Genomic DNA, 27042 nt, shown 5'->3' with positions numbered 1-27042 from the left:
ATGAAACAGTTCGGGAAAGCGTCAAAGCTTGGCCAGAACTGGATTTTGTCCAAAGGAACAGCACCCATCTTCTCCGAGATGTAGAGTTTGCCGTTTAAAATCGGCATTAGCTACGCAAACCTCCAGGTCTTGAAAAAAATATGCACAATGTAAATATCTTTACAAGAATATATTGCCTAAATAGCTAACATAATTAAATAATTAATTAATGATATAGGATGCTATTTAAAAACCGGGAAGTCGATCTGCTAACTAAATAACATGCCCAACGAACAACAGCGCTCATAGCGCCTCCGTTACAGGGTAGCTCTAAACACAATAAATTACTCAAATTTCACTGTGAAAAGGGAGCTAAAAATTATACATTGTAAAGACCTAATACTCAACTTTCTGAAGGCGAAAGAAGTTGGAGAATGCATAATAAATCCTTGAAAATCGATTGAAAAGTTAGATCAATAGGGACCACCACTGAGCAAAATCGCTACAAAATTAGGAATGTCCACCATCTTGGGAATGGCGCTGGGGTGGTGGTCAATAGTAGTACGGGAACGGGGGTAACCTTGTTACGCCCCCTTTCTATTCTTTTGCCACGTCCCCCTCGAAGCGTAAACGCTATTAGGGGTGCAGATTGCTATGAGGCGTGTCAAGAATGCGTCCTCTGATATTATGCGATATCCTTGAGAAAATTTTAAGGATATTCGCTCCAGGAGTTAGAATTCTGGAACCTGAAGGTTAATTCTCTGGGAATATCACTGTAGTATATAATATATCCCTTTTGAAGCTACCTTAGGAACTTCCATCAGGACGACATGGCTTGAGCCCAAAAATGTTTTCATTTGTAAGATAATTAAAGATAGAGTAAGGATACAAGCTAACCTAATTCAGTTTAAAGTAATCACTTATTGATCTATTGTGAGTCAGTTCTAGTAGCTCTCCTCAGAACCATCCCCCCCCCCCCCTAAAAAGCATGGTGATAGCAGTCTAAAGGAACTGTGGTAATAGGATAGCAGTCTAAAGGAACTGTGGTAATAATTATTGCTATGAGTAACTTCAACACTTTCATAATTAATTTGGTTTATGGTTCCCTCTACTACTTTATATGTGCATACTGTACAGTTTTGTCTAGATATTCATACAATTTCTTTTATTTGAAACCATAGTTGGTGCTACCCCTAGTTTAATTGGTAAACTATTATCTTTTCTACATTTTTCATGACATAAACTGTGCCCTGGTCCAATGTTTTAGGGTAATAAAGTTGACATGGAAGAGTTTGAGAGTTTTAAGAAAATGCAGACCACTGACTCTTAGAATAATTCTATATTGTTTGAGATACCTTAGAATTAGATAACAACATCTGAAGCAAGCTCACTAGGCAAGATGATGATGAGAACCCAAGACACATTTTCTCTTATAAACTTTTAAAATTATGAACTTGAACTGTATTATATGTACCAGGTTTAACTGTTGTGGCAATGGCATCAAGTTCGTTGAGACTTACACCAGATCTTTCTAAAGCTGTGTTCACTACATTCACAATTCTTTCTGCATGAAGTCTGTTAGCAATTGGAGGAATTATACCACCATGCCTGAAAAAAAATAAGAAGAAACTATGATATACCCAAATAACTTTCCCCTAAGGATAAAAAAATCAATTCTAAAACTACTCCCATAAAATAATATTTAACAGGAATTTAGGGTTTGAAAATACAAATTATTACCTCACTTAGTCTTACACTCTAGTTACATGTAAAGGAAAAACTATATCCTGGTAAAAAAGAGTGAGAATTCATCCTTCAAGATCCCTCCGTACAAAGCTTCATTTCTGAATTGATACTTATTGTAAAACCCCCTTATCCACAGTAAGTATATCACCAACAATAATAAAGACCTAATCATACAATAGGAAATACCATCCACAAATTAACAGAAAGGTTGCTAAAGAATGCTTACTTTAGCAAGTGGAGGGATATTAGGATCCACACTGCCAACTCGTCTTCTATCTTGCAATCTAGTGGTCTAAAATAGTAATTAGGAATGCAAAGGTTTAGAAGCAAAAGAATTAAAACTAATCAAAGACTTCAAGGTTCTGCAAGAGGATCTCGACAATGTAACGCGGCAGTGAACATTCAAAACCCTTACTGAATGGAACACTATTACAGTACTGTACTATTACACCCGACTTACAAAGTCAGGTTAGAGTTAGCAACCGGTCAGCCATGATCAGAATTACCAGCTACAGTATAAGCACAAACTCATTAGCCTTCTAAGATTAAAAAATGAAATAAGCTAAATACATTTAAGGCATTAAAGCCCATCACTATCAATACTTGGCTGGTTATGTGTGTATTCCAAAACAGTGCTGGCATGTCATATTAAAACACAACTGGCCTAATCTTCTCTAGATTTCACCCCTGAACTACAAGCATGTTTCATTAGTACTCAAGCTTTAAACATGCTTCCCCTATGTGGCACAATCAGGAAATCATTCTCCTCACAACAGTAAATCAAATCACAGTGCAGTAATTTCTTACAAATCCAGAGGAAGAAAACTTAAAAACCAATAAAACTAATCACAACCTGGATGAAGAGTACAGTACATCGAACTAATGCGACAGAGAAATTGAGATAATAAAGAGGCCATGACAATATGTTTCTTGCCACTAACCACTAGAGTGGTTCACTACTTTACTAGAGGCATGTGTCTATTGAAAGGAAAGAAAATTAGCATTCTTTTTATTTTACTGGTAAGTAAACTGGGCTTCTGGAGAAGAAGCAATATGAACATCGGGTGAGTAAAGAAAGAAGAAATTTTATTATTAAAATTCTAACATTTCCTTGATATTTTGCTATCACCTTACAAGTAATTTTCCTGTGCCATTAAAATTTGTGATTTCAGAGCATAAATTCTAACATTCCTTATATCATCTGATTATTACTTTGACCTTCAAATTTTATATAATCTCTGTTGAATATATTGAGTTTTAAACTTCATTTTATTCATACAGTATATAATAGTGAAAGTTAAAAATAATTAGGCTAAAGATTATGCCACAAAAGTAGAATTACTATTAAAATCTGCTAGGTTCAACACCAAAGGAGACAATAATGAATTAAATAAGTCAGATAAATTTCAAATACAGTGCCGTCGTGTAAAAGATATAATGTAATGAGCAAATACATAAATCTGAGTAACTTAGGACTTACAGTAAATGAATTTTATGTTGACTTTGAAGCTCTTCGCCTAGAATTTCTCCATCCTCATTCACAACAGCAGCACCTGTATCATCACAACTGGTTTCAATCCCCAATACAAGCTGAAAAAGTGTGCTTAGATTGTAAATTGAAGAGGAAACAAAATTTTAGTTTTTGCACGCTACATAAATTGTTTATAATTTAAAAGCAGGAAAATGATTTCAAGCAACTGCTTACATCTCAAATTTCAAAGAAAATGACAAATCTATATTTTTCCTAACCATACAAACATGAAGCTCTTTACTTGGGATATATTTCGGCGACAACTGAAACTAGCCGTAAAACTTTTAGCGAAGTGCTGCTACCCTCCGCTAGTTAGCGAGAGGGGGTAGCAGGGGGAAGACCAATCACCCCGCTCACACATGCAGTAGTCAGCACAAGCCACTTTGCAATTGCAGCCTAGGGGTAGGTGACAGAAGACCAATACAATATGTGTAAAGAGCTCCAGGTTTGTATGGTTAGGAAAAATATAGATTATCTATGAATTTATCATTTGTTCCAGCAACAAATGCAATTCTTTCAGTTCTTTACTATGGGGACTCACATTTTGGTGGGTGGAAGTCCCAGACCAACAGGCTGGTCCCTAATCCGGAGTGCGACTTTTGTGCTTCACACGAGCTGTGGAAGAGCGCACCCTATCCCCTACCTAACTTCCAATGAGAGCTAATGGCCTGAGCACAAGCTATACTCTTATTACCTGGACGTTACCCAACTCGTATCTCGCTGGGAGATCGGAGATGTAACAAATATACTGTACATGCATATATTAGGATACACAAGTGTCAATAATACCCACCTACAGTCACAGGGGGGGGGTCAGTTTGCAGAGTTCCTCGGCTTGCTCAAGCCCCAAAAGAGGGGAGAATGAAGAACGAAAAGGCCAGTCATACGCAGATTCACACTAGACTTATAACTGGGTTACATCTGCCCTCAAACAACTGTTACTTGCCCTACGAGGGAGCTGAGGAGTTATTGATCATGTTTTGTGCAGCCACCATAGGACCTGTGGAAAATGTGTCAAGGCTCCTGTGGGTTATATCTTGTAGGAAGTGGGCAGTGAACGCAGTCTGACATTTCCATACGCCCACCTGTAAGACCTGCTAACACCCCTGACATCATGAGCTCTAGGTCTACGGTCAAGAAGGGACGTGTCCACCTGGAGGGCTCATTTGATCACATTCCTAATCCAGAAAGAGACTAAGTTCCTTGTAACTCTTCTCTTGACTTTACCTGTGCTGACAAATAGGCTATTGATCTGTGGTTAAGCTCAAATAGTTCATACAAAGCACTGCATTTCCTCAGCCGCCCAACAGGGCATAATAACAGTTGATCTGGGTTATTTGTTACAGTTCTCAAGGACTGATGACCTCCAGCAATCTGAGAATACGCCTTCTTCTTGGCACCCTTTAGCCCCTCAACCAGGGCAATGCTGTGCTGGTCTTGGTGGGTTTCTGGGTGCCAAACAGAAGGTCTAGGACGGTGTGTTTTCCTTCAGGAGGGGTAGTCGATGAATCATCTAGTATGTTGATGGGCCTGATACATGCCAGGACCTACCACAACACGTAATCCACCTCCTTCTATTCAGGAGCCGAGACCTTCGGGCTTGTAGCTTTAGGCTGCGTCTCCTCATGCCCTGAGTTGGGGTCAGGGTCGTCCACCCATGAACTTGCACCCATAGGAACTTGGGATAGATCGTCGTCATAGTCGTGATGTCTGGTAGAGACTCTCAAAATCAAAGGGAGATCTTTGTTTATCGTCGTCTCTGCGTATTGTACCGAACTTGGCACGCTTTGCCCCTGGGTCTGTGAAACAACTCTTGATGTCCAGTTCTTAGGAACTGTTTTTGAGCCTTTCCTCTCCTTAGAACAAGAAATGAATTTGGAGCGCAAGGAGATCCTCTTCCCACCTTCCTTCGACTTGGATGGAGTCAAAACGCAAGTAGATGGGCAGATGCAAGATGGCTAGGTCATCTCCACGTGAGGTGGCCTGGGCAAGTCAAACAATCTCAATCGGAGACAGACGATATTTCTCCATCCAGGAGATCTCCCTCAGTGATCTCGAGCCCCTGCTGGTTCTAGTGTGAAATGTGTCACCAGGATAGATGTGTTGCTTGTCTCTGTCGCCTCTTATTTCTGGTTATCACTGGAGTCAAATCTAACCTAGAGAAGTCCAGCTCTAGCTTCCTAGGTTCTGGATCTAGAAGCTTCCGATCCTTAGCTGGTCGTATGGAGGAAATGACCGGAGGTGCGCATTGTTCCTGAGACTGCATTAGCACCGTGCTCTTTTGTCTCGGGTCGGATGTAGGAGAAACACATTGAGGAACTTAATGCCTCTAGTGGAATCTGCCGAACACTCGCCATCGCTACAGTCGCAGTTGGATCATTCCCCAAAGGAACCTGAGAGGTACTGGCTACCACTTGCTGGACTGCTCTGACCTGCTCGTGGAACCATGGCGCGTCCTTGTTGAAGGTAGGAACACCTGTTGGGTCACTTTGAGAGAACTCACGATCTGGAGTTTGTTTCCATGGAGTTCTCTGTAGAAGACTTCATGACCTGTGGTCGTCATCTAATCCTGGAAGGAGTGCGCTTACACTTCGCTGAGTGAATGCGCACAGGAAAACTCTCACACTCTACTCTGGAAGTACAAACCAGAATTCGTTGATGAGCTACAGCTGAAAGGTGATGTACAGTACTGGCGACTGCGCTCTCCTTTTATGGCGAACAAAGATGGTTTCTAGTAAACAGGTGATTATAAGGTAGTATTTCTTCTCTCATGATCGTGTGAAGTAATAATGAACTCATGCGTTGTTGCAGTACGGCTTACAGTCGAAAGTTTAGGCAAACGCTCAGGTTCGCAGAGATCGTCGTCAGCCAGAGAAGCTCATCCCTGCACTTCAACAGGTGAAAGGGTACACACCGACGCATATGGCTTTCTTGCCGAACTCCGGTCTACTCTGCTGCGAGGGTACACTTAGTCATGCCTTTTCGTTGATGAACAGACTGGTTCACATAGATCATTGTCGGCGAGGGTTCTCACCTGTTCATGTGTCGAGACTGCGTGAGCATCACTCATCAATATTCCTGCAGGAGTTTGGCGAGCGAGCCTGCGCGATCCAGCACTAGAATTTGCTACAGGAACTGAACGATAAGTACAGGAAGATGAAACACGAGTCCGACGAACACAGCGGCAAGGGAGCGCGCCTGCTCCCAGCTTAAGAGCTACCTTGTCGTCTCGCTCCAATGGGGTAGAAATAGGCAAGGATAAATTCAAAGTCACTCAGAGTAAGCCCTTATTTGCATGCGAGCAAAGTGTTCCCCCTTGAAAAGGCACAGGACGATGCTTCAAACTTTGCAAACCCTCTGCTGGCTGAGCAACCTCAGGTTGAGAGAGAGTATCATTGTCAGCTGATAAGCAAGACCAAGGTCAAGTTCTGGATCGGCCATATTTAGCCTTCCAAACTGAACATTACGTGGATTGCTAGTCCGAACCCGCTCTTGCACGGGTGCCGAAGCTGCATGTAAGAACAGAAACTGAGCAGAGGAGGAGGCAGAAACAGGTAAGGACACTAGAGAGACTGCTGGTGCAATACTGTCAGAGTCTCTGGGAGGAAGAGCGAGATCAAGCTCTAAGGAAGCCAGTGTGTGCTTCCTCTTTGCCCCTAACTGGATCAACTCCAGAAGACATTCCTTCAACAGGGGATCAGCGATCCATAAGGAAGGCCAAAAATACAAGACGTTGTTAATGGAGAAAGACTCCCTTTGGCAGAGGGCGGCGTCGCTTTGTTAGGGGAGGCAGAAGCGTCCCCTAAATTCAAGGGTTGTCCGGGAGTCAAAATGGCCACCACTTCTACTCAATTGTTCTCCTGGGGAGACCAAGCGAGCAGAAGTCACGTGAAGAGATCAAGACAATGAAGGAGGGAGACAAGGGTTCTTCTCCTTCGAGGCTGACTCCGAAGGCAAGGAATCCTTCTTAGACTTGTTGTGCCCTCTGCATCGACTCTCAACCGAGTGAAAAGTCTTGTGGCTAGTCTTCCAGCTTTGCCGAAAGTATATTCCCTATACAGTAAATGGCAAAAGGGTTTGTATTTAGTGATGGAATAAATTTTCAGAATCATTTCCCAATTTTATGAAGAAATCACAAATTTTTAGTAATATGACAAATTCGGAGATAATTTGTATTTTTCCTAACCATACAAACCTTAGCTATTTACATTGGGTTTACCTTTCGGCGTAGCTGAAATTGACGAGCCAATAGATTTTAACGAGGGTTAACTACCCCCGTGCTAGTTAGCGGGGGTAGGGGAAGGGGTAGCTTGCTACCCCTCCCCCCCCACACACCGGTGATTTGCTTCACTTCACTTAGAGGTAGGACTTAACTTGGGGGACAGGGCTGGCGGGCAAACATGTGTAAATAGCTAAGGTTTGTATGGTTAGGAAAAATACAAATTATCTCCGAATTTGTCATTTGTTCCGTAACCGAACTACAAACCACGCTACTGTATTTACATTGGGTAACTTACCCCTTAGGAAGGGTGGAAAGTCCCCAGCCTTACTGACTTTGGCTTTAACCGGGGACTCCAACTCCAAGTGAGCATCACTCGAGAAAGGGAGTCCCTGCACCTCACAAGTTCCTTGCTACGCAAGAAACGTGTGGCCTACATAAGTTGTGTGTGGAGGAAAGAGCGTGACTCGTCCTATGAAGTTGACCTTGAGACCTTTAGATAGGAATCCAGGATAGGACGTTTCCAATACCACCTCGTCAGGGTATGGGGGACGCGACAGTATTAAGCTTAATACTAGGAACACAAGGAAGCATGGTTTACCTGCAGAGGTTGAGGTAAGCTATGCGGAGACCAGGATGCTGCTTCCCCAAGAGAGGGGAGAATGAAGAAAGAAATAAGGGTCAGACATACTCTTTCATTCACACAGACTAAAACCGGGTAACAACGCCCTCAACCTACTGCTACTTGTCCATAAAGCAGCCTGAGATTAGACCAGCTGTTGTGCAGCCACCACAGGGCCGATAGAAAAAGTATCGAGGCTCCTGTGGGTCACGCCCTGCAGGTAGTGGGCTGTGAAGGTCGTCTGATGCTTTCAGACCCCAGCTTGAAGTACCTGCGTCACAGAGAAGTTTCTCTTGAAGGCCTGGGACGTAGCAACGCCCCTGACATCGTGTGCCCTAGGGCGACGTGACGGAGGAGGGTCCGCATTCAAGGCGTGATGGATAACCCTTCGAATCCAAGCCGAGATGGTGTTCTTGGTGACCCTCCTCTTCGTCCTGCCTGTGCTAACAAACAATGCTTGCACCTGAGGACGAACTGCAGCTGTTCTCTTCAAGTAATACCTCAGACTCCTCACTGGACATAGTAGCAGCTGGTCTGGGTCGGTTGGCAACAAACTCAGGGACGAACCTGAACGTTACCTCCCCCCATCCCCTTGAATGGGCGACGTCGTACGAGAGACCATGAAGTTCACTAACTCGTTTGGCAGAGGACAAAGCGAGCAGGAAAGCCGTCTTCCAAGACAGGTGGCGATCAGAGGCCTGGCGTAATGGTTCAAAGGGAGGTCTCTTAATAGCCCTGAGGACCCAAACCCCGTTCCAAGGAAGAGGTCTCACTTCCGACTGAGGGCAGGTAAGCTCATAGCTACGTAAGAGTAAAGAGAGTTCCAGCGAGGAAGAAATGTTCACTCCTTTCAGCCTAAAAGCCAAGCTTAAGGCTGAGCGATAGCCTTTCACCGCTGAGACCGAAAGGCGCATTTCCTCATGCAAATAGACGAGAAACTCCGCTATTGCTGGAATAGTGGCATCGAGTGGAGAGATACCCCTCCCACGACACCAACTACAGAAGACTCTCCACTTCGCCTGGTAGACTCCCTCTGAGGACTTTCGCAGGTGCCGAGACATCCTCTCTGCAACCTGTTGCGAAAAGCCTCTCTCCGTGAGGAGACGCTGGACAGTCTCCAGGCGTGAAGCTGAAGCGATGCTACGGCTTTGTGGAAGATGTTGCAATGTGGTTGTCTGAGTAGCTCGTGTCGTGGGGGAAGTTCTCTCGGGAGCTCCGTCAGGAGCTGCAAAAGGTCCGGGAACCATTCCGCGTGATGCCACAGCGGAGCTATCAGAGTCATCGACAAGTTGACCGATAGTCTGGTCTTGTTGAGCACCCTTCTCATCAGACAGAATGGTGGGAAGGCGTACACGTCGATGTTGTCCCACCGTTGTTGGAAAGCATCTTGCCAGAGGGCCTTGGCGTCCGGGACTGGGGAGCAGTACAGGGGCAGCTTGAAATTCAAAGCTGTCGCGAACAGATCCACGGTCAGGGAACCCCACAAAGTCAGGACTTTGTTGGCTATCTGAGGATCCAAAGACCACTCAGTACTCACTATCTGCGAAGCCCTGCTCAGACTGTCGGCGAGCACATTCCTCTTGCCAGGAATGAAGCGAGCTCATAGTGTTATCGAGTGGACTTCGGTCCACCTCAGAATCTCTATTGCAAGATGGGATAGCTGCTGCGAAAAAGTACCTCCCTGCTTGTTGATATAAGCCACTACCGTGGTGTTGTCGCTCATCACCACCTTGGAGTGACCCACCGGGGTCCGTTGGAACTGTTGAAGAGCCAGGAAAACGGCCTTCATTTCCAGCAGGTTGATGTGCAGGTACTTTTCTGATTCTGACCAAAGGCCTGAGGTCTTCTGGTTCAGAATGTGCGCCCCCCCCACCCTTCTTTTGATGCGTCCGAAAACAGTGTCAATTCCGGGGGAGGACGAGAAGATCCACTCCCTTTCGCAGGTTCTCGTCGACCAGCCACCACCGCAGGTCCGCCTGTTCCGAAGGTCCTATCGGGACTAGGAAGTCCGGGGAATCGGATCCTTGATTCCACCGGGACTTGAGCCGCCACTGCAGGGATCTCATCCTGAGACGGCCGTTTGGAACCAGACGAGCCAGGGAGGACAGGTGACCTAAGAGACGCAACCACGATTGGGCAGGAAGCTCTTCTCGCCTGAGGAAGGGTTCCGCCACCCTCCTCAGCCTTGCTATCTTGTCGTCTGATGGAAAGGCTTTGTGGAGATTGGTGTCTAACAACATGCCTGGATAAACCAGTCGTTGGGACGGCTGCAGAGAGGACTTCTCGAGATTTACCACGATCGCCAGATCCTGGCAAAGTCTCAGAAGCCTGTCTCGGTGTCGAAGAAGGGTCGACTCCGAGTCTGCTAGGATCAGCCAGTCGTCCAGATAACGGAGGAGACGGATGCCGTTCCTGTGCGCCCAAGACGAAATCAGGGTAAACACTCTGGTGAACACCTGAGGTGCTGTGGAGAGACCGAAGCACAGCACCTTGAACTGGTAGGTCTTGCTGTCTAGGCTGAATCTCAAGTACTTCCTGGAAGACGGATGGATTGGGATCTGGAAGTACGCGTCCTTCAGATCCAATGTGCACATGAAGTCTTGTGGTCTCACCGCAAGTCTGACCGTGTCCGCTGTCTCCATGCTGAACGGAGTTTGCTTGACAAACTTGTTCAGAGCTGAGAGGTCGATGACGGGTCTCCAGCCTCCAGACGCCTTCTTTACAAGAAAGAGTCGACTGAAGAAGCCTGTGGAGCCGTCGACAACCTCCTGGAGAGCATCCTTCTTGAGCATGGTCTCGACTTCTGCCCGAAGGGCTAGCCCCTTTACTGATCCCATGGCATAGGAGCTCAACGACACTGGATTCGCTGTCAGGGGAGGTTGAGATGTCGTGAATGGGACGCGATATCCTTGGCCGATCACGGAGACCGTCCAAGCATCGGCCCCATGTTGCTGCCACCTGTGCACGCAACTTTGAAGGCATCCCCCCACAGGTGGACACGCGGGGTGACTGCCACTCCTAGCGCTTGCGGCCGCTCCCTCTAGGAGTCTTGCCTCCCCTGGAGGACTTACTGCCCCTCTTGTCCTTGGCAGGAAAGGGTTGGGGTTAGACACCACTTTCTTAGCTGCCGGCGCAGGTTCGGTGTCTTGCGAGGCTGCTGCTGATGTTGCTGTGGAGCTGGAGGCTTGTAGGGCCGAGATGCAAGGGCCCTTTGGAGGAGGGAGTCCTGACTCGACTTCCTCCACCTCTCAGCTGTACGTTCCATGTCCTGGGGCTCAAACAAATTCTCCCCCGAGGAGGGAGGCGTGTCTGAGCCTGTTGACGTCCACGGCGGGGACCTTCGGATGGATCTTCTCGGTCACTGCATCACGACGCTTGAGCACCGAGTTGGCCCACAGGTTGGTAACCTGATGTGCCAGGAACTCGATGGAGCGAGTGCCCGAGAGGAGGAAGGTCTCCCGGGCCTTCCTATTGCTCTCCTTAGACAGATCCTCAGAGCGCAATAGGATGCCAAGAGAACCACGAAGTGGCCTGCATGGCGCACTTCGCGACCTTCTCATGGCTTAGAATCTCCGACACCGTGAACGTCACCTGCCGGGCGGAGAGCTTCTCAAGAGGAACTCCCCTAGTAAGCTCTTCTACCGAATGGTGGAGGGGAAGAGCAAGGCTAGACTCCCCCATGATCTCAAAATACCTCCTCTGCTGGAGACGAGGAGTTGGGAGGAGTTTGTTCCCGGCAGAGGAACGACTGGAGGTAGCGAGTACTGCGAGCTGAGCATTAGCCCTGGCTCTGGCACTCTTCAGCCCCTGGGACCAGGGCAGAGCCGCGCTGGCCTTTGGGGGCTTCTGAGTCCCATAAACCTGATCCAGGACCGTGTCCTTGCCTTCACAGGGGGCGATCACAGGGTCCATGAACCCGTTGAGCTGTCTCATCAGGCCCAGGACCTGCCAGAAGGCATGCTCAGACTCTTGCTGCTCTCCTACCTGCAGACTGGCAGCCAAGTCTCCTGTCCCCGGAAGCTCTTCCTGGGGAGACACGTGGACGTTCGAATGCGTGCAGAAGACTTTGGCAACGTCTTGGAGTCCTTGGGTTCCCTCCTGGGAGGGATACAAGACTCCAGCAAGGTGGTCTGGTAGGCACCTTCCGCGCGAGACGATTCTCCTCCACGAGGAGGTGACTCCCCCCTTGGTGCCGAGGGGGAGACCGCCACCTCACTGAACTCTCCCGAGGACGGAAAAGCCTCATCTACGGGAGAAGGAGAAAACGACTGCGAAGGGGACGGGGCCTTCCTGACGGACCTCTTAGGAACCAACTTCTCCCTGGGAGAAGTCACCACGAAGTCCACTCCTCTCCTTCTCTTCAGCGGGGGCGAGGTCGTCGTTGGCTTGTGTCCTGGATCGGCGAGTGCCAGATTCATAGCCTTCACTAACGCCCGCATAAAAGGACCAAACCAGGGCTGCCGAGACACGGACACAGAGTCCGAAATTCCCGCTGGAGGGAAGGGGATCGGGCGATCCTTCGGAGTGGACACAACTGGACCTGCCTGTAAAAAAGAAGGGGAAGAAAGTTGCCTTGACCTCTCCGAAGGTCCTTCCTTGTCCTGCAAGAGAGACCTACGCTTAGGAGGAGGCGATCCCGACTGCGACCTGGCGACACGCGTCCCTACTGCTGCCGCGAGCTGCGGAACCCGACGCGAACGGGGATCGTGCTGAAGCTCGCGCGAGGGTGCCATGAAAGAGTCGCGCGCGAGGGGCTGTTGGAGCGCGGGCGCGAAATCGTGCGGAGACAAACAAGCGCGGGAGCGATCGCGAACGGGTGCGTGAGCGCATAGGCGAGTGAGCGCGTAGGCGAGTGAGCGCGTAGGCGAGCGAGCGCGTGGGCGAGCTGGCGAGTGAGCGAGCTGGCGCGTTTTCGAGTGAACACGTTGGCGCGTGGGCGAGTGAACGCGTTGGCGCGTAGGTGAACGAGAGCACTCAGGAGACCGCTGAAGGCCAGGGGACCGATAGTGTCCTGGAGACCTGTGACGCGTGGGCGAGCGATGGCTTGGGCTTGGACAAGAACGCACCAAACGACTTCCCGGCCTTACCCCCAGGACAACAACGGGTATGCTCCATAACGCACTATCGCAGTACCGCCAGACACAGGAACGTAGCGGAAAATGATAAGAGAAAACTAATAAACACAAGGGAAAACACGAGGGAATTAAGTTATAAGCGCGAAAGCACGAGGGAAAGCACAACGGACCACGAGGAAACACACGTGGAACACAAGAGTCGGGGACACAAAGGGTCGCACTGAGATACGGAGAGCGTCGTGATGATATCACAACGCGACCAGAGAACTTACTGAAGCTCAAGACTCAAGCTAACATGAGGTCTGCCTCGAGATTGCCCTCAGGGCAAGTATCCTTCCGCATAGGCCTACCATCACAGAAAACGGAAGTAGGGTAAACTACACAAAACTCTGGTCGGTTGAGAGGAGGTTCCAGGTAACTCCTAAGAAAGTAGTTCGAGGTAAGTCCCTGTGTTGGAACAATTCTTATTTACATGCAATTCGAAAAAATAATATGCATTTCAATTTGTATTTGCCCCTCTACTGGGATACCAGTATCTTATCCTATATATACAGTACTGTAATATATATGCTAACTAAAATGACAAATTTGGAGATAATTTGTATTTTTCCTAACCATACAAACCTTAGCTATTTACATTGGATTTACTTTCGGCGTAGCTGAAATGACGAGCCAATAGTTTTTAACGAGGGTTAACTACCCCCGCGCTAGTTAACGGGGGTAGGGGAAGGGGTAGCTTGCTACCCCTCCCTCCCACACACCGGTGATTTGCTTCACTTCACTTAGAGGTAGGACTTGACTTGGGGGTCAGGGCTGGCGGGAAAATATGTGTAAATAGCTAAGGTTTGTATGGTTAGGAAAAATACAAATTATCTCCGAATTTGTCATTTGTTCCGTAACCGAAATACAAACCACGCTATTTACATTGGGTGACTTACCCCTTAGGAAGGGTGGAAAGTCCCCAGCCTTACTGACTTTGGCTTTACCCGGGGGCTACGCCTCCCAGTGAGTAGCACTCGAGAAAAGGAGCCCCTGCACCTCACAAGTTCCTTGCTTCGCCAGGAACGAGTGGCCTACATAAGTTGTGTGTGGAGGAAAGAGCGTGACTCGTCCTATGAAGTTGACCTTGAGACCTTTAGATAGGAATCCAGGATAGGATGTTCCCAATACCACCTCGTCAGGGTATGGGGGACGCGACAGTATTAAACTTAATACTAGGAACACAAGGAAGCATGGGTTACCTGCAGAGGTTGAGGTCAGCTATGCGAAGACCAGGATGCTGCTCCCCAAGAGAGGGGAGAATGAAGAAAGAAATAAGGGTCAGACATACTCTTTCATTCACGCAGACTAAAACCGGGTAACAACGCCCTCAACCTACTGCTACTTGTCCATAAAGGAGCCTGAGATTAGACCAGCTGTTGTGCAGCCACCACAGGGCCGATAGAAAACGTATCGAGGCTCCTGTGGGTCACGTCCTGCAGGTAGTGGGCTGTGAAGGTCGTCTGATGCTTTCAGACCCCAGCTTGAAGTACAGTACCTGCGTCACAGAGAAGTTTCTCTTGAAGGCCTGGGACGTAGCAACGCCCCTGACGTCGTGTGCCCTAGGGCGACGTGACGGAGGAGGGTCTGGATTCAAGGCGTGATAGATAACCCTTCGAATCTAAGCCGAGATGGTATTCTTGGTGACCCTCCTCTTCGTCCTGCCTGTGCTAACAAACAATGCTCGCACTTGAGGACGAACTGCAGCTGTTCTCTTCAAGTAATACCTCAGACTCCTCACTGGACATAGTAGCAGCTGGTCTGGGTCGCTTGTTACAGAACGGAGACTCGCGATCGTGAGAGAGTCGAATCGTGGCTCCGGCACTCCAGGATTCTGAGTCTTGGCAACAAACTCAGGGACGAACCTGAACGTTACCTCCCCCCATCCCCTTGAATGGGCGATGTCGTACGAGAGACCATGAAGTTCACTAACTCGCTTGGCCCAAGCCAAAGCGAGTAGGAAAGCCGTCTTCCAAGACAGGTGGCGATCAGAGGCCTGGCGTAAAAGTTCGAAGGGAGGTCTCTTAAGAGCCCTGAGAACCCGAACCCCGTTCCAAGGAGGAGGTCTCACTTCCGACTGAGGGCAGGTAAGCTCATAGCTACGTATGAGTAGAGAGAGTTCCAGCGAGGAAGAAATGTCCACACCTTTCAGCCTAAAAGCCAAGCTTAAGGCTGAGCGATAGCCTTTCACCGCTGAGACCGAAAGGCGCATTTCCTCCCGCAGATACACGAGGAACTCTGCTATTGCTGGAATAGTGGCATCGAGTGGAGAGATACCCCTCCCACAACACCAACCACAGAAGACTCTCCACTTCGCCTGGTAGACTCCCTCTGAGGACTTTCGCAGGTGCCGAGACATTCTCTCCGCAACCTGTTGCGAAAAGCCTCTATCCGTGAGAAAACCCTGGACAGTCTCCAGGCGTAAAGCTGAAGCGAGGCCACGGCCTTGTGAAGGATGTTGGAGTGTGGTTGTCTGAGTAGCTCGTGTCGTGGGGGAAGTTCTCTCGGGAGCTCCGTCAGGAGCTCCAGAAGGTCCGGGTACCATTCCGCGTGATGCCACAGCGGAGCTATCAGAGTCATCGAACAGTTGACCGATAGTCTGGTCCTGTTGAGCACCCTTCTCATCAGACAGAATGGTAGGAAGGCGTACACGTCGATGTTGTCCCACCGTTGTTGGAAAGCATCTTGCCAGAGTGCCTTGGGGTCCGGGACTGGGGAGCAGTACAGGGGCAGCTTGAAATTCAAAGCTGTTGCGAACAGATCCACGGTCGGGGAACCCCACAGAGTCAGGACTTTGTTGGCTATCTGAGGATCCAAAGACCACTCGGTACTCACTATCTGCGAAGCCCTGCTCAGACTGTCGGCGAGCATATTCGTCTTGCCAGTAATGAAGCGAGCTCATAGTGTTATCGAGTGGACTTCGGTCCACCTCAGAATCTCTACTGCATGATGGGATAGCTGCTGCAAAAAAGTACCTCCCTGCTTGTTGATATAAGCCACTACCGTGGTGTTGTCGCTCATCACCACCACGGAGTGACCCGCCAGGGACTGTTGGAACTGCTGAAGAGCCAGAAAGTCGGCCTTCATCTCTAGCAGGTTGATGTGCAGGTACTTTTCTGATTCTGACCAAAGGCCTGAGGTCCTCTGGTTCAGAATGTGCGCCCCCCACCCTTCTTTTGATGCGTCCGAAAACAGTGTCAATTCCGGGGGGAGGACGAGAAGATCCACTCCCTTTCGCAGGTTCTCGTCGACCAGCCACCACCGCAGGTCCGCCCGTTCCAAAGATCCTATCGGGACCTGTACGTCCAGGGAATCTGATCCTTGATTCCACCGGGACTTGAGCCGCCACTGCAGGGATCTCATCCTGAGGCGGCCGTTTGGAACCAGACGAGCCAGTGAGGACAGGTGACCTAAGAGACGCAACCATGATTGGGCGGGAAGCTCTTCTCGCCTGAGGAAGGGTTCCGCCACCCTCCTCAGCCTTGCTATCCTGTCATCTGATGGAAAGGCTTTGTGGAGATTGGTGTCTAACAACATGCCTAGATAAACCAGTCGTTGGGACGGCTGCAGAGAGGACTTCTCGAGATTTACCAAGATCCCCAGATCCTGGCAAAGACCCAGAACCCTGTCTCGGTGTCGATGAAGGGTCGACTCCGAGTCTGCTAGGATCAGCCAGTCGTCCAGATAACAAAGAAGATGGATGCCGTTCCTCTGCGCCCAAGATGAAATCAGGGTGAACACTCTGGTGAACACCTGAGGTGCTGTGGAGAGACCAAAGCACAGCACCTTGAACTGGTAGGTCTTGCCGTCTAGGCTGAATCTCAAGTACTTCCTGGAAGACGGATGGATTGGGATCTGGAAGTACGCGTCCTTTAGATCCAGTGAGCACATGAAGTCTAGAGGTCTCACCGCAAGTCTGACCGTGTCCGCTGTCTCCATGCTGAACCGAGTTTGCTTGACAAACTTGTTCAGAGCCGAGAGGTCGATGACAGGTCTCCAGCCTCCAGACGCCTTCTTTACAAGAAAGAGTCGACTGAAGAAGCCTGGGGAGCCATCGACGACCTCCTGGAGAGCATCCTTCTTGAGCATGGTCTCGACTTCCGCCTGAAGAGCCAGCCTCTTTACCGATTCCATGGTATAAGAGCTCAACGACACTGGATTCGCTGTCAGGGGAGGTTGAGATGTCGTGAACGGGACGCGATAGCCTTGGCCGATCATGGAGATCGTCCAAGCATCGGCCCCATGTTGCTGCCACCTGTGCACGCAACTTCGAAGGCATCCCCCCACAGGTGGACACGCAGGGGGACTGCCACTCCTAGCGTTTGCGGCCGTGGCCGCCCTCTCTAGGAGTCTTGCCTCCCCTGGAGGACTTACCGCCCCTCTTGTCCTTGGCAGGAAAGGGCTGGGGCTTAGACACCACCTTCTTAGCTGCCGGTGCCTGCTTTGGTGTCTTGCGAGGCTGCTGCTGCTGTTGCTGCGGAGCTGGAGGCTTATAGGGCAGAGATGTAAGGGCCCTTTGGAAGAGGGAGTCCTGGCTAGACTTCCTCCACCTCTCAGCTGTACGTTCCATGTCCTGAGGCTCTAACAGATTCTCCCCAAGGAGGGAAGCATGCCTGACCCTGCAGACATCCACGGCGGGGACCTTCGGGTAGAATTTCTCGGTCACCGCATCACGCCGCTTCAACACCGAGTTGGCCCACAGGGTGGTAATCTGATGTGCCAGGAACTCGATGGAGCGAGTGCCCGAGAGGAGGAAGGTCTCCAGGGCCTTCCTATTGCTCTCCTTAGACAGATCCTCAGAGCACAATAGGATGGCCAGAGACCCTAGCCATATATCCAGCCACGAAGTGGCCTGCATGGCGCACTTAGCGACCTTCTCATGGCTCAGGATCTCCGACGCCGAGAACGTCACCTGCCGGGCGGAGAGCTTCTCGAGAGGAACTCCCCTAGCAAGCTCTTCTACTGAATGATGGAGGGGAAGAGCGAGGCTAGACTCCCCCAAGATCTCAAAATACCTCATCTGCTGGAGACGAGGAGGTGGGAGGAGTTTGTTCCCGGCAGAGGAACGACTGGAGAAAGCGAGAACCGCGAGTTGAGCATTGGCTCTGGCTCTGGCACTCTTCAACCCCTGGGACCAGGGCAGAGCCGCGCTGGCCTTGGGGGGCTTCTGAGTTCCGTACACCTGGTCCAGGACAGTGTCCTTGTCTTCTCGGGGGGCGATCACAGGGTCCATGAACCCGTTGAGTTGTCTCATCAGGCTTAGGACCTGCCAGAAGGCATGCTCAGACTCTTGTTGGTCTCCTCCCTGCGGACTGGCAGCTAAGTCTCCCGTCCCCGGAATCTCTTCCTGGGGAGATGCGTGGACGTTCTCCCGGGGTGCAGCTGGTTCCTGACGAATCCTAGAAGAGGACTTCGGGATTGTCTTGGAGTCCTTGGGTTCCCTCCTGGGCGGGATACACGACCCCAACAAAGAGGTCTGGAAGGCGCCCTCCGCGCGAGACGATTCCCCTCCACGAGGAGACGACTCCCCCCTTGGTGCCGAGGGGGAGACCACTACCTCACTGGATTCTCCCGAGGACGGAAAAGCCTCGTCCTCGGGAGAAGGAGAAAACGCCTGCGAAGGGGATGGGGCCTTCCTGACGGACCTCTTAGGAACCAACTTCTCCCTGGGAGGAGTCACCACGAAGTCCACTCCTCTCCTTCTCTTCAGCAGGGGCGAGGCAGCCGTTGGCTTGTGCCCTTGATCGGCGAGTGCCGGCTTCATAGCCTTCACTAACGCCCGCATCAGAGGACCAAACCAAGTCTGCCGAGACACGGACACAGAATCCGAAATTCCCGCTGAAGGGAAGGGGATCGGGCGATCCTTCGGAGTGGACACCACTGAACCTGCCTGTAAGGAAAAAGGGGAAGAAAGTTGTTCTGACCTCTCCGATGGGTCTTCCCTATCCTGAAAAAAGAGTCCTGCGCTTAGGCGGAGGCGATCCTGATTGCGGTCTGGCGACACTCGTGCGTAGGCGAAACTACGGAGTCGCGCGTGAGAGGTTGTTGAAGCGCGGGCGGGGCGCGTAGTCGCGCGTAGACAATCGAGCGCGGGAGCGATCACGCGCAGGCGAGCGGGCGAGCAGGCGCGCGGGCGAGTGGGCGCGAGGGCGCGAGGGCGCACGGGCGAACGAGCGCATGGGCGAGCTGGCGAGTGAGCTCGTTGGCGCGTTGGTGAGGGAACGCGTTGGCGCGTTGGTGAGGGAACGCGTTGGCGCGTGAGCGATCGAGATCGCTCCGATGACCGCTGACAATGTTGACCAGACCTGTAGCGCGTGGGAGAGCGATGGCGAGCAGGCGATCGGTGGCGCGTTAGTGAACGCTGGCGCGTAGGCGAGCGATAGCGCATTGGCGCATGGTGGCGCGTTGGTAAGCGATAGCGCGTAGAACGCGCAGGCGAGCGACTGCGCGTGGGCGAGCTGACGGAAGGCGACCCATGTCTCTCCAGCTCCTCTGGGCGACGACGCGTCGGAGAGCGCTTGCGCACAGGCGATAGGTCACGCTGGCGGTCTGGAGATCGCCGATGTTCAGGTGATCCCTGACGCGCTGGGGACCGTTGACGCGCAGGAGATCGCTGATGAGCAGGCGAATGTTGACGCGTCTGTGATCGCTGGCGTGCTGGTGATCGCTGGCAAGCAGGAGGGCGACGCGTGGAATCCTGTGAGGGAGCTGCCGGCGCGGTGCGCAGAGGCGAACGCTCACGAACGGGCTCGGGAACAGGAGGCGCGTGGGCGTACAGGCACTTTGGAAGTACACGCTGGAGACCGCGAGCGTTGCTGCGCTGGAATAGGCTGACGAGCAGGATCACGAGGGCGAGGAGAAGAGTCCTTGTCCAAGACCTGAAATGAAGTTCTAGGACGCGCAGGCGAGCGTGGGCGCACAGGGCGCGAGTCAAGAACTGGGAGCGCAGGTGCGCTCTGACGGGCAGGAGATCTAGGGCGCTCAGGAGAACGATGGCGCACTGGGCGCTCAACAGGAACAACAGGATGAACGATGTCCTCAGAAGAGCGCTGGCGAGAAGAGGGGCGACAATCATCAGGAGAGCGCTGGCGATCAGGAGAACGCTGACGAACAGGGGAGCGCCTGTGCGCTAACATGCAGGAGGGCGCGCAGGGGAACCCTGACGCGCAAGGGAAGTACCCACACCGTGGAAAGCAACCCTTTGCCCCGAAGGGACCGTTGCCCGTCGGCTGTCGAGGTCAGGCTGTTGGACATCTGCACCAGAAGCAGAGGGTCTGGAAGGCGTTGGAGACCGATCCCCGGAGAGGTCTAAGGATGCTGGAGCTGCAGGCTGCTTACAGCGAGGAGAGTCCCCCTCGGAGGAAGGAGGCGAAGATTCAAAAAGGCGCATCTTAGCACCCTTATAGGGAGACGGGAGGCCCTTGCGGTGCAGCGGACGGTGAGCCTTACGGCAAAGGCGGCCACGAGGGAGGTCGTCAGGACCATCAGTCCTCCGAAGGGGAGTCTCAGTCAAAGCGCTCCCCCGAGAGGGAGGCTTGGCAGCAGAAGAGCCCGTGGGACTCCCTTCCCCCTTCGAAGGATGTACGGAAGGGGGAGGAGAGCCTTCAGCACCATCATCCACAACAGGAACCGCAGAGGACTGACCCGACCCGTCGGAAGCCTCTGCCACCACGACGTCGACGATAGACAGAGGATCTACCTCTGCTATCACCGGCAACTGCTTAACAGCGGCCCCCAACTGGACAAGGTCAATCAGGGCTTCCCTGGAGGGCAGGCCCTTAAGCCCCAAGGAAGCCCAAATCTGAAAAAGATCATCATGAGATAAAGAGTCATTAGCAACAACTTCCCCCGGAGGAGGAGGGGGAGCCGCCCCGCTATGGGAGGCGACGCCCTCTCCCCCAACCCAAGGTCGGGAAACAGAACTAGGGCCTGCGCTCCCACTCGGCGGTCTCTCCTTAGGAGCCGAACGAGGGGGAGCTTCGGAGGAGGTTTGGGCGGCGGAAGAAGAGTCCCAAGAGCCTTCCTCCCTTAAGGCAACCCCAGAAGGAGAACGGTCTCTCTTGGACTTCTTACGCCGGCGGCCAAACCTCTCCCACTGGGAGGCAGACCACTCCCTGCACTCACTACAAGTATTCTCTCTGTCACACCGTCGGCCTCGACACTGCGGGCAAAGGGTGTGAAGATCCGGCAATACCAGGGCACTTGCGCATGGTGAACATCCAAGGGTGAGGCCAACTTCAAACACACACACACAAACTGAAAGGAAAAGCAAAAAAAGATTAAGGCTGTCAACGAGGACGATGGACAGACACATCTGTTCATCGCCGGAGCCAAAAGTGAAGTGAAGCAAATCACCGGTGTGTGGGGGGGAGAGGTAGCAAGCTACCCCTTCCCCTACCCCCGCTAACTAGCGCGGGGGTAGTTAACCCTCGTTAAAAACTATTGGCTTGTCATTTCAGCTACGCCGAAAGTAAACCCAATGTAAATAGCGTGGTTTGTATTTCGGTTACGGAACAATGATTTTTTAAACTATATTCCATTACTTCTCATATAGTTTATTTGTTGTTTCCCTATTTCCTTTCCTTACTGGGCTTTCCCTGTTGGAGCCCTTAGCTAGTACAGTAACCATAATATTGGATCATTTTCCAGGCATCCAAAAATCAAATATAAACCAATGATTGTTATCCATAAGCCAAGCTGAGATATAGTACTAGCACATGGAAAAAAATTTCCCAAAACAGATAGCCAAAATACAGGTAGAGTACAGTAATTAGGTACAGTACATACAGATAACCTCTTATAAAGCAACATGTAACAATTACAGCTTGAATGAGAAAGTGATGTATTGACAATTAGAAAAATTTACCTGTTTCCTTGGCTGACTAACAGCACTTGTAATAGACTTGGCATAGTGACAATATGTGTCAACTCTTGAAAGAAATTTAATCCTTGGCAATGTAAATTTACAAAAATTACCCACGTAAGCTGCCATAACACTTTCTTTCATTCAGGCTACACCATCATTCAGACTGAAACAAAAGAAAATAGAATGATACAATGCAACATCAGATCATATTATGATAATACAGTATAATGAAGCTTTGACAAAATTTTCAAAAGAAAAACAAAATTAGAATAATATAATTTCTTACCTCCATACTCACCTGATGTTCATATGGCCTCTTCAGAAGCTGATTTTATCAACCTTCACTCATATCATTTTCAAATTTTATAATTTTCCCAATTTTTACCCCCTCAATAAACAAATCATCTTAACAAAGGAATGAGCATTCTAGCAGTAAGTAGTAACTGACAAGACATTCTCTTTGTATCCTCAGTTTCTTCAGTCGTCTAGTACTGATCAGACCTACTCCAGCTTGTTTGCTTATCAATGCTTTAAAATGTCTTCCCCCAGTTTTCTTAGGAATTACTAAACGGAGTGTGCACAGGAATTATTTCTGGAAGTTCATTATCCATACTCGCTTGGTGTATCGTGTTGGGCAATACACAGTAAAAGTATGCTTCCCTCACAGTACCCTTCATGTGTTATACCAAAACCACCCCTGAAATCTGTAATAATAATAGACCTGCTTCACTGCAGCCAAACCCCTTTTTCATAAGGATAATTCTATTTCGATATTTGCTGCTTTACATCTGGTGTGCCATGGTAATTTCCATGAAACTTTCCTACGGCTTCTAAGTACGAATAACTACATCCATTGCACGTTTGTATAGGAAGTTCCATAATAGCACACGAAAGGAGTAGATTATGTACAAAGGCTTAACACACACAATGGTTTTACAGGGAAAAAGTATTGGGAAGGGACTGATGCGAGCACTTGAAGAGATAAGGAAAGGGGGAGGGGAAATATCATCCCCTTGTGGAAACTTTCTAAATGTATGGGCACGTGATTGGTTAACGGAAACAGAACGGAGTCTACAAAGTAAACTTGAAAGAACTTGCATAGGAAACCTGATCAGAGCAGGTATTTATGTGAAAACTGGGTGTGATAAGGCAATAACAACAGGTATGAAGGAAAAATATTCAGTTAAAATGAAGAGAATAATAAATATTTAATGGTAATAAATTTAAATGCTGTAATAAGGGAGAAAACAGTTGAAAGGGATATGGAAACAAAGAGAAATATACAAGTGGGTATTGCATCAACAAAAAAAATAACAACGTTATTAGAGGGGTAAAAAGTCGTAGTACAGTATACTTGAATAACTAGGGTGAAAAATAAGACTGTATGTCCACATGGGTATTGCATAAACATACAGTATTAGAAGAATTGTTAGGATTAAACGCAATAGGCCCATGTGGGTATTGCATAAACAAATGGGTACATACGGTATTAGAAGGGTCAGATCAAGAAGAATACTTGAATGGCATGTGTAAAAATGAGGAGGGTTTACAAGAAAATGAGTAATTAATGCGTAATATGTACACGTGGCTATTACATGAAAGGAAGGGTACAGTTGTATTAGATCAAGTAGAATACTTGAATGTCGGGGGTAAAAATACTTGAATGACGTGGAGATAAATGGGGAGGGGTTATAAGGAAACAAGTAATCCCATTGGTAATAAAGGAGGGCGGGGTTTATATGATATAAGCGCAGAAGATGTAAAACTGGTATGTACATACGAACAAACAAGAGCGAATACAACCGACCCGTAGAATGTCAATAAATAAATGAAAAATATACCGATAGTATAAGATATAGATGATTTGTGAGTTTCCCATGGATTTATTATACGTCCAAGAACATAATGCATAGAGAAAAAAAGGTGTTTTACCATTATACAGTATACTGTTTTCCCCACCCAAAACCCCGAGTTCCCACTGGGGGTCCCCCATTATCGGTGGATATATATATATATATATATATATATATATATATATATATATATATATATATATATATATATATATATTACATTAAGTATTCATTTGCGCCAAAATAAGTTTCATTTTCGATGGAAATGAACGTTTTTCTATACGAAGTTGGTTTTTACTAGAAAAGGTTACCCTGATGGTAAGTACAGTAATACCAAAGGGACACCAACTTACCTAAACTTTCCACCTTAACCTAACTTACAAGCCATGTTTTTACTTACTTATGTAACAGGGGGGCTAACGCTCCTCTGCGACCCCCTTCACACTGCCGTATTCTAAGTCAGCCATCGTCATACATACAGGTGGCCGCTATCATACATATACCCTGTATTTTTATCATGCTACAAATACCTCCCTAATTAATTGAGCTAATGATTTATTGGTTTTTGCTCTGCCGTAAGCTTGCTTCGCTCGCGATTAAACATTATCTCATTCTACTATGTTCTGGCAAGAGGAACGTTTCACTACGTGCATTAGCCTATTGGGTTAGTATTTGAGCATTAGTTATCCATTATACAAAATTAGAACTTGATTACCTCGGTTATTATACTCCAGCAATTCATAGTTATGCATTTAAACGATTATACTAGTCATGATTTATTGAAATATGCTAATTAAAATCGTTTTGAGAAGTCTTAATGTAAAATAAACGAATAGGCTATTTAACCGGTCCCGGTAAAATAGACAAACCTACTTTTAAGCTTATTTTGCCGGTCCGGTAAAATACACAAACATGCTTTGAAGTTTATTTTGCCGGTCTCAAACAAATATGAATATATTGTTTTATAGGTTCTCTTATAAAAAGTTAAAGTTGCGGGTTTAAGGTCTCCACTGAGACGATTTACATCGTTCTCCTCGGGCTGCAGTTGTTTTAGTTATTGAGCAGGATCTCCCAGTGATTGACATGCCAATTGACCATAATTTCAGCATCACTTAATGCACAAAACAGGATGATTTGCCAGACATACAGAATTCTGACTTAATACCTACAGGTACAGAATTATCAGCAGCCGAGGGTGAAACAGAACCATCCACTTTTACTGAGAACAGTGCAGTTCCAGAATCTGCTTAACCTAAATTAGACGATGTCACTTGGCCTCCATAAGCCAAGAAAAGGGGTAGACCCAAAGGGTCAAACAATAATGTTCTGGGACTTCCAAAGAAAAAGTCGACTTGATAAGCCAACTCCATTTATCAAAAAATCATCTAATGACAGGGATCTACAGGTACCTGGCTACTTTGTAAGTGATAAAGATGCCATCCGTGCCATGCGTGGAGAGTTCTCTCTGAAAATGCGGTAGAACAAAACCCTTCTTCAATTCCAACAGCATGTCTGGATGAAAATGTTTCAATCCATACAATCCGCCGATATTTTGATTCAGACGGTTGGAAAGCTGTGGACGTGTGAGCTCTGTAGTCAGGATTTGAGCAAGATGGACTCTGTGGTCTGTGACTGTTGTCTTCAGTAGGTGCAGCTTAGGTGTATTGGTAAAACAAGGCTCCCGAATTAAAGTTTTGGATTTGCAGAGACTGATGCCTAAAAATTCTAAGACAGCTGTATTTATTTTAATAATTGATTAAAATAATCGTTTTAATGATTTTTTTTAATCTATAGTGAACAAGATTCAAAATTGTCTTTAAAATATAAATAAATTTGTTTTAAGGGTTTTGTAATTTTTTAGTTTTATTGTTATTATTTATAATATTTACCGGCAAAATAAGCTTAAAAGCAGGTTTGTCTACTTCACCGGGTCTGGTAAAATAAGCTTATAAGTAGGTTTGTCTTATTTTATGGTTGGTAAGGAAACACAAAATAGAATGGTTTCACCAACAATTGTAGTCACAGATGCATATACCACAAGATAATTATTAACACAGTACTCAAGTCCTATCAATAAATATCAACGTGATTTTGATAGCAAAGCATAGACTTACAGTATTCTTCATGAGTCTCATGACATGAAATGAAATAAATTATCAAATCGCACAATGGTCGAAGCCTCTTAGTAGTAGTAATACACGATTATTGCTTCTAAAACGACTCTCACCAATTCCGGATGGCCTGTAATTGCGTTTGTCAAGTTTGTTTTCTCTGCGGTGTATATATATATATATATATATATATATATATATATATATATATATATATATATATATATATATATATATATATACACACACACATATATACATATATATATATATATATATATATATATATATATATATATATATATATATACGAGTTTTTAGTAACAGTCTTTCCAATTCTCGGTTTCCTATCAGAAAGATCTGTGATTTGTAAGTAGTAGGTTGGCCAGGGCACCAGCCACCCGTTGAGATACTACCGCAGAACAGTTATGTTGTCCTTTGACTGGCCACATAGTACTAAATTGGAACCTTCTCCCTGGTTACGGTTAATTTTCCCTTTGCCTACAAATTCACTGAATAGTCTGGCCTATTCTGTACATATTCTCCTCTGCCCTCATACACCTGACAACACTGAGATTACCAAACAATTCTTCTAAACCCAAGGGGTTAACTACTGCACTGTAATTGCCCAGTGGTCACTTTCCTGTTGGTAAGGATATAAGAGACTCTTTAGCTATGGTAAGCAGCTCTTCTAGGAGGACACTCAAACCATTGTTCTCTAGTCTTGGGTAGTGTAATAGTCTCTGTACCATGGTCTTCCACTGTCTTGGGTTAGAGTTCTCTTGCTTGATGGTACACTCGGGCACACTATTCTATCTAATTTCTCTTCCTCGTGTTTTGTTAAAGTTTTTATAGTTTATTTAGGAAATATTCATTTTGATGTTATTTTCCCTTGTATCCTTTCCTCACTGAGCTATTTTCCCTGTTGGGGCCCCTGGGCTTATAGCATCCTGCTTTCCAACTAGGATTGTAGCTTAGCAAATAATAATAATAATAATAAT

At 48.0% G+C, this 27042-nt stretch overlaps 1 protein-coding gene across 2 annotated transcripts in view; it reads right to left on the bottom strand.

The window, feature by feature from the left end:
• The window catches only part of Tcs4 (Threonyl-carbamoyl synthesis 4), a 101162-nt gene extending 75016 nt beyond the window's left edge, over nucleotides 1–26146 (bottom strand). The window contains exons 1-4 of one of the 2 annotated variants that reach the window (XM_068361094.1): nucleotides 26045–26146; nucleotides 22078–22240; nucleotides 3206–3315; nucleotides 1454–1587 (exon numbers count right to left, since the gene is read on the bottom strand). In XM_068361094.1, coding sequence (XP_068217195.1) covers nucleotides 1454–1587; nucleotides 3206–3315; nucleotides 22078–22218 — 385 coding nt within the window. In that variant the 5' untranslated portion in view covers nucleotides 22219–22240; nucleotides 26045–26146. Of the gene's footprint in view, nucleotides 1–1453; nucleotides 1588–3205; nucleotides 3316–22077; nucleotides 22241–25339; nucleotides 25359–26044 lie in introns of those variants that run through there. The other variant, XM_068361095.1, reaches the window with a different exon arrangement.
• Nucleotides 26147–27042: the final 896 nt, after the last annotated feature.

The sequence above is a fragment of the Palaemon carinicauda genome, chromosome 37 (assembly GCF_036898095.1).
Source record: "Palaemon carinicauda isolate YSFRI2023 chromosome 37, ASM3689809v2, whole genome shotgun sequence".
Taxonomy (NCBI): domain Eukaryota; kingdom Metazoa; phylum Arthropoda; class Malacostraca; order Decapoda; family Palaemonidae; genus Palaemon; species Palaemon carinicauda.
Note: the sequence above shows the minus strand (reverse complement) of the source record. Positions and strands in the feature narration are given on the sequence as shown.